This window comes from Monodelphis domestica, chromosome 5, assembly GCF_027887165.1.
Source record: "Monodelphis domestica isolate mMonDom1 chromosome 5, mMonDom1.pri, whole genome shotgun sequence".
Taxonomy (NCBI): Eukaryota; Metazoa; Chordata; class Mammalia; order Didelphimorphia; family Didelphidae; genus Monodelphis; species Monodelphis domestica.
The window spans coordinates 287255227-287269929 of NC_077231.1; the positions used below are offsets into that span (position 1 = coordinate 287255227).

Below are 14703 nucleotides of genomic sequence, written 5' to 3' on the forward strand. Positions count from 1 at the left end.
GTCAGTTACATTTGATCGTGCTACAATGTATCAGTCTGTGTACAATGTTCTCCTTTCACTCTGCATCAGTTTCTGGAGGTCTTTCCAGTTCACATGGAATTCCTCCAGTTCATTTTTCCTTTCAGCACAATAATATTCCATCACCATCAGATACCACAATTTGTTCAGCCATTCCCCAATTGAGGGACACGCCCTCATTTTCCATTTTTTTTTTTGCTGCTACAAAGAGTGCAACTATAAATATTTTTGTACAAGTCTTTTTCCTTATTATATTTTTGGGGTACAAACCCAGCAGTGGTATGGCTTGATCTAAAATCTAGTGGGATCTTGACGGGATGGCAGTTTCAAACATCCTAGAGGAGAGGGGATAGGTCAGTCAGTAAGCATTTATTAAGTGGTTGCTATGGGCCTCGAACTGCCCTAAACACTGGGGATACAGAGACTGCCAAAAGCAGAGTCCTTGCTCTCAAAGTGTGCACAAACTAATGGAGGGGAGACAACTATAGAATGAATAGGAAATAAGGGGGGAAACACTTTCCTTTGTCATAATATAAAAACTTCCTCAAATATATAGATTTAAAAGTTTTCCTTATCCTGAGAATAGGCTGTACCCCAAAATATAACAGTATGTCACTTCACTTCCCTTCATTTTATAGAGATATTTATGAAACTGATGCCCAAAGCAAGAATGCTCACATAATCTAGTGTGGATAGCATAACCTTTTAACCTCCGGTCCTTGTCTTTTTACCTCCTTTTTCAACCTCTGATTAGGAAATTCAAAACAAACAGAAGATTGGACCCACGGATGATACCCCTCGGAGGGGCCCAGAATCTCTTCCTGTGGGCCATCATGATATCATCACAGATATCGCAACTTTCCAGACTACACAAGGCTTTATAGTAACTGCTTCGAGAGATGGGATTGTGAAAGTGTGGAAATAGGAACTGCACTAATTTGTATAATTTGTAATAAGGAAATAAATAATATACAATTTTCTATATAAAAAAGTATTTTTAGAAAACAGAATTGACTGAAGATGGAGATGAACAGTCTTATCCTTAGTGCTTTTGTCTTACCTTTAACCCAGTTTTGGAATCATTGTGGTCTGTTCTATATTGTGGCTGAATGAGTTGAGAAAACCATACCCAGGGTAGTCAGGAAGTGATTGATCATGGATTCTTCAGTGACCCCCAAGGAGAGAGTCATGTTAGATTGTGGAGATGATTCATTTGAAGTGCCAAGACATAGCAACGTATTTTATCAGCTGATTTTACTTTGAATCAGTTCAACAAATGTTTGTTCCTTGAAAAAAGACATCATGAAATGTTGCCCTCTTAAGTCGTATCTGCTTTATTCAAATGCTTGACAATAAATTCCACTTGACCTGTTCAGATTGTATTTTTTAAACATGCAAATTTAAAAAGGGAAAAACAAAATTTCCCTAACAGGTTAAGCCTTAGTTTGTTGAGCAAGAGAGAAGTATATTCTTAGATATGTGTGTGAAAGATAATTCTTTACTCTATTGTCTATCCTGAGTTAACACCAACTTAAGTACCCCTACTTAGATTGTGAAGACAGGATTAACTCTCCTTTGTCTACTTTTGAATTGAATCAGCAAAAGATGGAATACCCTACTTAGTACTAGGTGAGAAGCTAGCAAGATACTTGGAGAACTCACAAGTCACTTGCTTAGAGAGCTCCCCCCCTTTTACTGAGTCCCAAACTTGTGAATCCTGTGATCAGAGTTCAGATCCTCAGAAACTCAATCAGCCAGGAATCTGTGAACCCTTTTGATGAATATTCACTACTTCAGAAGGTGAGAACTGGTTCCCATAAACCAGGCGTCCCCAAACATTTTACACAGACTGTTGGAGGGCTGGACTATAAAAACCTAACCCTAACCCAGCAGCAGTATACACAGTGCGGAATCCCCTCCCCAGATCACCACTCACCATGCTGACGTCTTCCATTGTGTAGCCACATAATCCTTTGCGCAGCACCTTGTTCTCAGAACAAGGCGCCACACAAAGGATTATGTCACCAGAAGTAGTACTGTACATGAGTAATGCAGTGCCACCACATATACTGCTCCTCTCACTGACCACCAGTGAAAGAGATGCCCCTTCTGGAAGTGGGGTGGGGGCCAGATATATGGCCTCAGGGGGCCTGATGTGGCCCGTGGGCCATTGTTTGGGGACCCCTGCCATAAACACTGCCCCTGGGCAGTGCTAGACAATTTGGAAACTGTGATTGGCCCCTGTGAAAAGGGGCAGTCACCATAAAAAGCCATGAATCCTACGGCTTCAGTCAGTCTTGTGGACTGCAGCTTGGATCTTGTGGGCTTGGTGCTTGGCTCTAACTTGGACTGACTCCTGGACTACTTTGTGGCATAAGTGAAAAGTCTGACTCCTTTCCTAATTTCTGGAGAGACTAGCTTCCATCTTGGTGGAAGCCATATGATTACTCACTACTGGTTTTCCTGGTTGAGAGCTAATTCATCTCTGCCTGATAGGATAACTTTTCTATCCCCTTCACATTTCTCTATTGTTTCCTCTCTATTTTGTAAATAAATTTCTGACTTGAGATATAATAAATATTGGTGACCACATAATTTCAACCATTAATTTTCACTTTTACATGTGGCAGAGTTAGCCATTGGGCTTGGCTTTAACTGGAAGGTGAAAAAAAACCTCATGACCATGTTAAATATGTCTGAAAATCCATTTGGTGATCCGAGCCTGCTGTTTGGAAAATATCACACAATAAAGAAATGTTTGTGCTAGTTGACCTATCAACTGGAACATGAGCAAAACCACAGGAAAGGATTTAAAAAACTGGTGATGTTGGGGGCAGCTGGTTAGCTCAGTGGATTGAGAGTCAGGCCTAGAGACAGGAGGTCCTAGGTTCAAATCTGGCCTCAGACATTTTCCAACTGTGTGACCCTGGGCAAGTCACTTGACCCCCCCTCCCCATTGTCTAGCCCTTACCACTCTTCTGCCTTGGAACCAATACACAGTGTTGATTACAAGATGGAAGGTAAGGGTTTTAAAAAGCAAAACAAAACAAAACAAAAAAAAACAAAAAAATTGGTGATGTTAATTAAAAAGTTTTCAAAAAAATCCCTTATGTAGTCACCATCAGGATTCTGCCATGGCAGAATTGAGGTTTCACAGGGTAGTTTAACCCATGTATGGGCACAAATTCCCTCTCCAGTGCTCTCTAACAAAAGGTTAATGACCAAGTGCCCACCTCCTAGTGTGGAGCCCACAGTACTTTTGAAGAGCTATAATTGTCAGGAAGTTTTCTAAGTCTTCATTTAGAAAAACAAAAACTTTCATTACTCATTTTTTCAGATTAATTTGAGGTTGGTTTAGGAGACTTCCCTTGTAACTGGTTACTTCTGACAGTTGCTAGATGTGCAGACCATTTTTAAACAGGCTCATTTCAACATGGAAGCCATTAATCAATATTCTAAAATACCCATAATTTCATCGATAGAGATCACAACTCTTCCATGCCTCAATGTGGCCAAAAATACTTAATTACCTGGTGATTGACCATATGACCTTATAATGGAGCTCCTCCAAACAGTTATTCCACCTTATACATGGTACTCAGCAAAGCCTTTGAGAATAGAGGGTCACTTCCAGGCTAGGAGGAGGGGAGGCTAGTTTTGCAGTAAGTCTACAATTTCCAAGAAGTAGTGATTACAAGTCAATAAATGGATACCTGACCCTTTCCCTTGGGAGCTTCTCCCTAGGCTTCAATCATTGGGATGAGGCAGCCTTTACTATGTGCCCACATGTATTTGCATCCTGTTCCTGTAACCATCTTCCTGTTGAGAGGTGTGATCAAATGGACCAGTGTGCAGCCATTGGCTCCCTTCCTTTCAGATTGGTTTCAATTTTTATCAATACTTCCAAATTAGTGCAAAGTCCCAAACTTGGTTCAAAATAGTCTTGCAAGGTGCTCTTTGGGAAAGATGGAATTAAAGTGTTTTTACTATTAAAACCAGATATTCATGTCTATGCATAAATTAAAATGGTCAGAACAAGTACTACTGCTGGCCAAGATAATCTTCTGTGCCTCTTCAATGTCAGAAATTTGCATTAATACACAAATGAATTCTCCATCAACATGACATTCATTTCCCCTCTGCAGGGAGAATTATTACTGTTCAGCAAGGAAATCTCTTTTTTTAGCTCCTTACCTGTGACAGCAGGCCAAGCAAAACATGCCACCTTTTTCCAGGAGCCTGGGGGCTACAGCCAACCGCTTCAAAACTGAAGTTCTCAGGTTCAGTGTTTAATGCCAGTTAGCCATTAGCTCCATAGATGACTGAGCCTCACGGTGAAGAGCTGTGTCATCATCAGTCTAGCCTAATGGTCAGAAGTATAAAACACAGATAAACGTACACAAACATATGTGTGCCCAGGGGCACAGTGACTTGGCTTAATTAGGAAACAGAGTATTGGCTTCTTTTTGCAGCATTTTATCCACAGTCTCCTTAAAAGCCCTGTTAGACATGTTTATGGGGTTTCTGCTAATTAAAATTAGCACAGAGCCTGGGGAGGGAGGAATGTTTTATGAATAAATTAAATCCTACATAAACCACAACAGGGAAGAGTTTCCAAAATATTCAGCTTGTCTTTGAAATTCTCCTGAAAAGCTATTTTCCCCCCTCTGCCTTTTCACCTGGATTTATGAACAACTTCTACGTAAATGTGCCGGTTTTCTGAGAAAGCTGGTGCTTGTAACTTACCGGTAACATACTTCTGGTTATTGCTGCTAGATGCCATTGGATGTATTATCACAAGACAGTACCAAATCTTGTAGAAAGGATTGGGAGAACAATTCAAGAAACTGATGAATATATGAATGCACCCATATAGTCACATATACATATATTTTCATATATACCTATTGGACGTGGAGACAAGAAAGGAAGGATGCTATATCTTTAACCACATCTGGTTGTACTCTCGAATTACATCTACGTATTGCTTAATCCAGAAAGTCTGACTCGCTGCCTTGCAAGAGTCATGGAGCCATGGCCATGGCCTAATAATTCATTTTTTTCAGGGTGAGTATTTCATCCTAGTGACCAACCAGATCTGCCTTTACTTGGTTCCTGGTGACTAAATAAAACTTTAATGAACTGGAATTCCAGCAACCAGAACCTTCAATTAACTTGCCTTTCTTCCCCCCCCCCCCCCCCCCACCTTAGTATTTCACTTCAAGGCAAGAGGAAAGTTGTTAAAAAAAAAAATAAATCCAAACAATGAAGTAGACAGTTGTTTATTTTTTTAGTTAACTTCCACCTTAGGTTCTCGAGGCCAATTTCATATCTTGAACACCTACAGTCTGATACAACAAGAATTCATACTCAGAATGGCAGGTATTAGAAGGAACTTCAATAAAAAAAAAATCCTTTTACTTACCAAAGCACAAATACAGACTAGAGGAACTAGAACCAAAAAACCCTTTTCTGCTTAAGTTAACAAAAACTTTAATCAGAATTTGTCTGAAAAAAGAATTCTGTTAAGATTTTTCTCACATTTGATAATCTGAACTGGAACCCCACCTATAGTGGGGAACAACCAACCCAATAAACGGTAATTACTAGAGAGATGTACGGTTTACTCTGCATATAATTTGTCTTTTCCCCGGGAACACCTGAGTATGACTATTGTATAAACTCCTTGGGGCTCTCTTGGGCCCCTGAAGTCTGCAGAAGCTGGGTCGATAGTTTTGCCTGAGTACGAGGGCCAGAACTCGTGGTGTGGTGGGGCTGCTTCTTGCAGGTGGAAGGAAGAGGTGTGGAGAGGAAATCTGGCTCATGTGAGAGACTGCCCACATGCACTTGGGTTGATGAATGGGAATAAACCAAAGGGAAGGCCAAGGTGAAGCACATCCTCATCTCTGGAGTCACTAAATGACATGAATCCAGGTGAAAAGGCAGGAAAAAAAGAATTCTACTTAAATTTGTTGGTTTTCTGAGAAAGTCTTCAGAAAGAAAATGCTGCTGCTGCTGGACAAGGACCACTGGTACTGAGTGCGAAAGGGAAAAGTCAGACGGTGTGGATGGCCAAGCAGCACTCGGAAATACCTACCACCAAAGCACCACCAACAGCAAAATGCATTTTTGAGCATTAGATAGTTTTAAGTGGAGAAGGCAAGCTGGGTTATATAAATCAGACTGGAGGGTGTAGTTTGTAAAAAACCAACACCACAGCCACGAACACACGTAGATACATCCTATACGCCGTACGCGGCTCCCATTTTATAATCTGTAGGCACCAGACTTTTCAATATACTTAAATAAGACCTCAAAACAGCACCTTTGATTCTTCAATCTTCCACTTTATCGTGGCATTTGGAAACTTTGGTCTTCGATTCTTGAAATGGTCTGGCTTCTAGTGACCTAAATGCCACCATAAAGTGTACAGATGAGGCGGGTCAGCAGGATGCCACGGTCAGCGTTACTCGGTAACCATTCATGGAACTCGGGCGATGCATCCCCTTGCAAACATGAAGGCACTTGTGTTTCTCCACTTGGTCCTGTAAACACGGTTTTCCACACTGTTTCCCAACACTGACTGATGTTGCCCTTGGCAGCTTCTTAAAGACGAGTCTTGGGAACAAAGGTGGGCGTCTTGCTTCCATCTTTAAGGGGATGGGATTTATTCCTGATAAACCTTTTGGTGTTCCGAACAGCACTACCTTGGACGACTCTTGAGAGAGGTTTTTTGGCTAGAAACCTCGCTTCAAAGGATCCAGAACGAGCCAGACTATAGAAGAGAAAAATGGAAAACACATTAGAACATGAAGATAGATCATTTTATTCAAATTACAAATAAAAATGGAATGGTTCCTCTACCTTCTGAAATTTTTTTGTGCCTTTTAACTTAAGATTGTAGACTTACTCCCAGAAGGAACTTTGGAGCTTCTCTAGTCTAGCTGAGTCAGGGAAGAGACTTCTCTTCCCCCTCTCCCCATTTTTCATTTTTACTTACATGTATTTTTGAAATGTGTATATCTGACCAATCCTTATGTTCCTGGCACTTGGGAGCTAGGGCTCCAGACAATTCATTGTTCTTTTATTAACTCCACCAATAGGTGTACAATGGAAATAAGCAGACACAAAACTGGACAATCTAGTTTCCAAATTACAAGCTCTTGAAAAATGTTTGGTGGAGAAAAGAAAAAATGAAAAAGACTCACATTGAGGCAGTGAGGTGGCTCAGAGGATAGAGAGCTAGGCCTAGAAATGGGAGGTTCTGGGTTCAAATTTGACCTGACTTTCTAGCTGTGTGACCCTGGGCAAGTCACTCAATCCCCATTGCCTAGCTCTTGCTAATCCTCTGTCTTGAACCAGTACTAAGGCAGAAAGGATTTTTTTTTAAAGGCTCATGTTACATGTTTGGGAATTATTGGTATATGAATGTAATGGCTTATTATGCCCCCCAAAATGAAAGTTCCTGGAAAAACCCACATAAACTAAGGCAGAGAAAAGTGAGTAGATCTAGAACTCATCATTACAGAGAAAAACTGTGATTGGCTTTAGAACTCTAATCAATGCAAGAAGAAACCACAAGCCCAGAAGAATGAAGAAGCATCTTTACCCACCTATAGACAGAGGCATTAGGCTCAAAGTGCATGAGCTATTTTTGGATAAGATCAATAAGGGAATTTGCTTTGTTTGACAAAGAATATTTGTGATAAGGCTTTAAAAAAAAAGAAAATAACTCTCACCTTCTGTCTTAGCAGCTATTCTAGGAGGGGAGAATGGTAAGGACTAGGCAGTTAAGTGACTTGCCTAGAATCACACAGCTAAGAAGTGTCTAAGTCCAGATTTGAACCCAGTTCCTCCTGAATCCTGGCGTGGCACTCTATCCCTTGGTGCTATCTATCCCTCTTGGTCTTTTTGTTGTTATTAAATTGAAGGGAGAGAAAAGAAACGCTTGCTCATTGGAAAAAATAAAATATTTTAAAATGTTGGGAAATAAAATATTAGAAATGCCAGATCAAAAAAAGAATTTTAATGTCAGATTAAATGAGGTCAGGAGGGATTAGGGAAGCTTAGAGGAGTTGAATTGAATTGTACATGTTGGTGTCTCTATAGCCTGGATATATTAAAAAGGAGATTTTGCCCATCATCAGAATTGTACACACAGAATATCATCTCCTCTTTCAGCATCTTCTAGAAAACTGAAAATAGCTTTGTGGCAGATTTAATTTTCTTACCGTCATTGGTTAACAACCACTTTTTGCAATTAAATTATTTTGATTTCAAGTCCCCCAGATTCTTTAAGGTCTAGGCACAAGCCATTTCCTGGTGTGAACACCTGAACTTTCTTGTCTCTAGGCTGACTAGGCACTTACCTGGGAGATATAATCTGCCTCCTGCCCTATTTTGGTAGACCTCGGCCCATCTTCAATCAATAATTTTATTCCTATGATTATTCCTAATCAGGATTATCCTTTTTGGTGGGATTCCATAGGGACAGTGATAAGTTATTTATTATTGACCAACAATAATCAGATGCAACTTGTTATAGCTCAGAGTTAAATTGTTTCTAAAAATAAGTCTTTTCTCTCATAAAACTCAATTTTAAACTCTAACTTGACAGCCTCACTTGAAGGGGGCTTCCACCGAGATGTCAAGAGCGTCAGTGGAAAGTGTCATGAAACATGAAGAGTCCCTCCATCCTGTATCCCTGCCCTTGTGACCCAGGTCAAGCAGGTCTGGCTGCCTAGACAAGAGGCTTGATGTAATAGCAAATATCAGTGTAGGGTCTGTTACTAGACTACCCTGGGCTGCCTTGAACCCCTTTGTTAAAGCGTGTGTCTTAAAGGTACAGTGGATGGGTTGGTTGCCACCTGCCCACCTTACTGTTTGGTAGCCACATGATGAGAAGGTATGCTAAGAGTTTGGGGTCCACCAATGGGATAATGCGTTGATGCCTGGACCAACCAAGCCTGTAAGGATGAGCTGGGAACTGAAGGCAATAAAGTTATATTCTGGAGAAGGAAGGGGTCTCAGACTGTAGGGCAGTTCTGGGATCCTGCTTGTTGGAGGGTGCCAGGTCCCTCTAATAAATAGTTATTGGTTGGGAGCTCTGCCTCAGTTGTTTCCTTGTGGATTGGACAAATTTCTGGGGTTATATACCTCAAGGCTTTAATCTAGCCTGACCATCTGTCTCTCTTCTTGGTTGTTTGTTCTTTCACATGCTTACCTTCCATCTTTGAATCAGTACTGGGTATTGGTTCCAATGGAGTGGAGGGGTAAGGACTAGGTAATGGGGATTAAGTGACTTGCCCAGGGTCACACAACTAGGGAAGTTGTGTGGATAGAGGCCAGTGTCTCCAGACTTGGCTCTCAGTCCACTGAACCACCTATCCGCCCCTGAATTTGTTTCCTAAAGCATATACAATCATGTGCAGAAGGAACAGCTGTAAATACTTTTTATTTATTTTAAAAACCTTTACCTTGCATCTTAGAATCAATACTGAGCATTGGTTCCAAGGCAGAAGAGCAGTAAAGGCTGGGCAAGGGGGTGCCAAATGACTTGCCCATGGTCACACAGCTAGGAAAAGTGTCTTTTGAACCTAGAACCTCCCATCTCTAGGCCTGGCTCTCAATCCACTGAGCTCCCCAGCTCCCCGTTTCTTGGTTATTCATGGTATGGCAAGTTTCCTTTATTTTCCCCCTGATCTGACAAATGCTGTCTATTTCCCCCCAAATACCTCAACAAAAAAGCCCAGAAGGATTGAGCCAGTTTTCACTCAAGCTGTCCTGAGGAACTACAATCATCTTTGCTGCCTGCCATGTTCCCCACACACAGCTGGTATTTTCATCTCAGGCAGTCTTTAGTGTTCCAATGTGCTGCCTTTCCACTCACATTTCCTGGGCACAGTACAACTAATGGGGATGAGGAGAAGCTCTGTGGGCTTGTCTTTGGTTGATTTTATTGGATGCCAAGAGACAATATGACAAGGTCCAGCCAACATACACTGTGAGAAATCTTAAAAATAATGTCATTGACTTCCTGTCTAAATTCCTTAGTGCCTTCTCAATTTTACAGAAATGCTGTCATTTCAGAAATCTACAGGAGCTGGCATCCTGTCTCAAAGGAAATATCTTGACATCCTTGGTGTGATTTGGAGAAAGGAAAACAAATAAACATTTTCCCTTCTAAAATTGATGAGAGTTCGTTATCTACGCTACCTTCAAAATGGAGAAAACAAGGGTTTTGAAGGCATTTTTAATTTTATGGATTATCTCATGGGATGCCTTCATAGGGCCAGTGAGATGGTCCTGTGGATAGATTGTTGGGCCTGGAATTAAGAACACTCATCTTCCCGAGTTCAAATCTGACCTCAGAACCTGGGCTATTAATCACTCCACCCTGTTTGCCTCAGTTTCCTCATCTGTCAAATGAGCTAGAGAAGGAAATGGTCAACCACTGCAGGATCTTTGCTGAGAAAACCCCAAATGGAGTCAAGAAGAGTCAGACATAACTGAAACATGATTGAACAGACTATCCACTTCTTTTGAGCCTAAGAAACTAGGATAAAACTCACCACCTAATGAGGTGGTCCTATGGGTACAACCACCTTATTGTAGCATCTACTCGAAGTCCCCACCCTGTGCCAGTCAAATGATAGTCTTACCACTCCATTCTAGAGGGGAGAATCAACAGACACTTTCAATGTAGGGGAGTTACTGGGCTAATTTTTCAGGTCTTTTAAATGCTACACTTCAGGAGCTATTTGCTGCTGGACAGTTCCCCAGTGGCTTTGTCAGCACTAAACCCAGATTCTCATCTGGATGGTTACAAGTTTTCTCTGGGCTTAAAACAAGGCTGAAGAGCCACGAGAAATAAAAGCTGAATACCCCTAACTTGATGGAATTCATTTCCAAATCCTCATCAAAGGTCCAAGAATGGTTGTAATTCATAAAGGGGAGATTTGTCCTGGTGTGGAAAGTCTAGCAGATCCAGGGGCAGCATGACTCCTTAGACAGAATTGGGGATGAATGGGCTCAAGCTTCATCTTTGGCACTTACTAGTTGTGTGGCTTTGGGTAAATAAACTCTGAGCTTCTGCATCCTCCTATGCAAAATGGGGAGAATAATTTCTAGCCTCCCTTAAGGCATTTCAGTTGTGTCTAACTCTTGGCAAAGAGCTGGGAACTCGGAAAGATGACTCTTCTGGACTCCAGACCTGGCACGCTATCCACTGTGCCACCCAGGTGCCCTCAAAGATATGCATATTACCTACTTAGGAGAATTAAATTAAATGATGTATGGACAGCACACTGTGGAATTTAGCATCATAAACCTAGACTTAGAAGGGGCCTGAGAAGCATTTCATTTTATAGATGTAGAAAATAAAGCCATAAAGCACAATGTGATTTCTTAGCTGATTTTTTATCTAGAAAGGAGAGATGTATGTTTGCTATGAAATTCCAATTATAGGAGCACACTAGTGTCTCTCTCCTACAAACCCCAATTGTTTTTTAAAAACCCTTTCCTTCTGTCTTAAAATCAACATTAAGTATCGGTTCCAGGGCAGAAAAGAGGCGATGGCTAGGCAACTGGAGTTAAGTGACTTGCCCAGGGTCACATAGCTAAAAAATGTCCAAGACCAGATTTCAAATTAAGGCCTTGTCTCTAGGCCTGGCTCTCAATCCACTGAGCCACCCACTGCCCCTGAATTTGTTTCCTAAGGCATATCATGTGCAGATGGGACAGCAGTAGATAATTTTAATTTATTTTTAAAACCCTTACCGTCCATCTTAGACTCAATACTATGCATTGATTCCAAGAAAGAAGAGTGAGTAGTAAGGGCTAGGTAATGGGCATTGAATGATGTGTTCAGGATCACACAGTTAGGAAAAGTGTCTGAGGCCAAATTTGAACTCAGGACCTGACTTTCTATCCTCCGAGCCACCTAGCTGCCTCCCTAGAAATACTTTTATAATGATGAAATCCAATTGCTTGGTCCATCAAACACATGAGCAATGCTCCAACTTACAGGGGATATTGTGGTCTTGATGGCTGCTTTGGATCTGGAGAGTTGAGTTTACTGCATTTTGCTTTGAAGTTTATTGGTGGATATTTGTTGATTGCACCTAAGAAGAGAGCAGGTTATTGTTAGATTCGCATGTATTTTTCTGTCAACACAATTGCAAATCTATACTCCATTTAATGTAGGCCTTTCCACTTCTCATTACCTATTACAGAAACAGACAATGATCAGCGCAGTAAAATATGTTCCAAATTAAATTTCCCAGTAGACTCATTTGTGTATACAGAAAATCCATCTGTGTTAATGCTGATTTGCTGCCATTAATGCTAAGTGACTCCACTGTCAAAGGCCTCTGGGTAAGAAGAATTTATGGCCAGATGCAGGACCACAAAAAGGTAGCATAAGCCATCCACACCTGCTTAGCCATAAAACATTGGTGTCCGAATTCCTCCACTGTCCATATCCCCTCCCTATTGTATCCCCCACCCCTATGTGCCTCAAGAGCTTCAACAATCATCTCTAAAGACCAGAGGGGTCCTGCTGGATTTTCTGGAAGGACTCCAGTATCAGAGGCTGAGGGAGTCCATCCCCATGGCAGATTGACAGATGCTACTCACTGCTGGATAAAGAGGCTAGGCTGGGGCGGGGAGAGGACGCATGCTGAGAATGGGGCAGCTGCATCGACTGCTGCATCAGCTCCCAGAATACTGATTCATGAACATACATCATTTGTCTCAGAACACAGATAACTAATAAACAGATGCTTCAGAATTGGATTTGGGGTGAGTTTTGCCTTAGGAATGCAATTAGAGATTTTTTCCCTTACCCAATGGGAATTGCCATCCTTAATGCTTTATCTAGTCTTCCAAATGGCATTTTCTAATCTGGACAGCGATAACAGCTAACTTTGTTTTTAGCTCTGCAGTGCTAAGAAATTAAGTCACTTGGTCATCACATTCACATGCTTAGTAAATACTGGGGATGGGATATGAGGCCAGCACTCTTTATCAGCTAGGTTATATGTCTTTAACTAGTAAACAAGAGGCAGGGACCAGATTCCAATTCAGGGCTTCTGGCTTCAAAGCTAGTAACAACCTTTTCTTTAGACCATAAATGAGATCTCAGTAACTTTCCCAGTAAGTTTCATTTGGATGCTACTCCCACTGAGAAGTCCCCCCCCCAAAAAAAACCCAAGTAAATGAAAGGAGCAGCCTAATGAAGCAAGGATCTGATCTCCGAGTGAACTAATCTGAGGGAGATTTTTGCACTTTTCCCCCTGATGTGCAGGATCAGAATGCAATTGGCCTTTTCAAAGTTATTGGAGTGAACAACTATCTCTTAACTGCCAAATCAAATGACCTTTTCTCAGTCCTTATCCTGCTTGATCTCTCTAACGCATCATTCTAAACAGCCAAACATCTCCATCTGGACACTTTCTCCCCAGACAGATTTTTGTGACCTTTTTCTCTCCTGGCTTGCTTTGTACCAAATGGTTCACTTTTCAGTTTCCTTTGCTGAATCTTCCTTCAATCATATTGCTAACTGTAGGTGCCCACTTTTCTTTTCATATTATATCACATTACTCATTGACCTCATCAACTCCCAAGGGGTTCAGTTATTATCTTCATATAGATGATTTCCAGATTCTTATGGATATTCAGCACTAATCTCTCTTTTGGGACAGGTAGGTGGTGTGGTAGATAGGGCTTAGAGTCAGAAAGACTCATTTTCCTGAGTTCAGTTCAAATCCAGCCTCATTCAGTCTGTGAACCTGGGCAAGTCACTTAACCTTGTTAGCCTCAGTTTCCTCATTTGGAAAATGAGCTGGAGAAGGAAATGACAAACCACTTCAGAATATTTGCCAAGAAAAGCCCAAATAGGGTCATGAAGAGTCAGACAGGATAGAAAAATGATTCAACAAACTGCTGAGCTACAATCACTCATCTTTGACTGCTTCTTGAAAATCTTAAACTGGAGGTCAAATTCAGCATGTTCCCAACAGAACTCATTACTGTCAAAGCTACTCTCCCACCCAAACCTTGCCATCTTCCCAACTACCTTATTATTGTTCAGGGCTCTACTAGCCTCCCAGTTATTCAGACTGAAACCTTGAAATCATCCTCAAGTTCCCACTCTCACCCCAGATACCTAAACCATTGCCACATCTTGTCACAATATCTTTACTATATGTTCCCTTCTCTCTACTCAAAGGCAGAAACCTAGTTTGAGCCTTCATTGCCTCTCCCCTAGATGATGACTACATGGCGTTCTAAGAGGTCTGCTTGCCATCAGTATTGCCAGTCAGTTGCTAAAGTGATCTTTCTAAAGCTTAGGTCTACTCATGCCTCATCCTCAGGGAGCTCCAGGGGCTCCCTATAATGTCCAAGATCCAATATAAAATGCTTTGACATTGCAAATTATCCATGCCATGGCTCCTTCGTATTTTTTTATTCTTCTCCATATAATCTTTGATCCAGCTTATATCGGTTTTCTTGTTCTTCCTTGCACAGAACGTCCACCTCCCACCTCTCTACCTTTCCATCTACTCTTTCCCATGCCTGGAAAGTTCATTCTTCTCACCTCTAACCATAGTGTCCCTGATTTCCTCCAAATCTCCCCTTTTACAGGAGTCTTTTCCCCAGTTTCCATCTCCCTAACCCCAAAGC

The 14703-nt window shown here is 41.4% G+C and overlaps 2 protein-coding genes across 3 annotated transcripts in view; one reads left to right on the forward strand and one right to left on the reverse strand.

Annotated features, from left to right (window-relative positions):
- Positions 1–1389, forward strand: part of PIK3R4 (phosphoinositide-3-kinase regulatory subunit 4) — a 62604-nt gene extending 61215 nt beyond the window's left edge. For both annotated transcript variants that reach the window (XM_056800262.1, XM_056800263.1), the window contains exon 21: positions 773–1389. In XM_056800262.1, coding sequence (XP_056656240.1) covers positions 773–943 — 171 coding nt within the window. In that variant the 3' untranslated portion in view covers positions 944–1389. The remainder of the gene's footprint in view (positions 1–772) is intronic.
- Positions 1390–5284: 3895 nt separating this feature from the next.
- The window catches only part of COL6A6 (collagen type VI alpha 6 chain), a 157307-nt gene continuing 147888 nt past the window's right edge, over positions 5285–14703 (reverse strand). Inside the window, exons 35-36 of the mRNA XM_056800677.1 lie at positions 12044–12140; positions 5285–6793 (exon numbers count right to left, since the gene is read on the reverse strand). Coding sequence (XP_056656655.1) covers positions 6625–6793; positions 12044–12140 — 266 coding nt within the window. The 3' untranslated portion in view covers positions 5285–6624. The remainder of the gene's footprint in view (positions 6794–12043; positions 12141–14703) is intronic.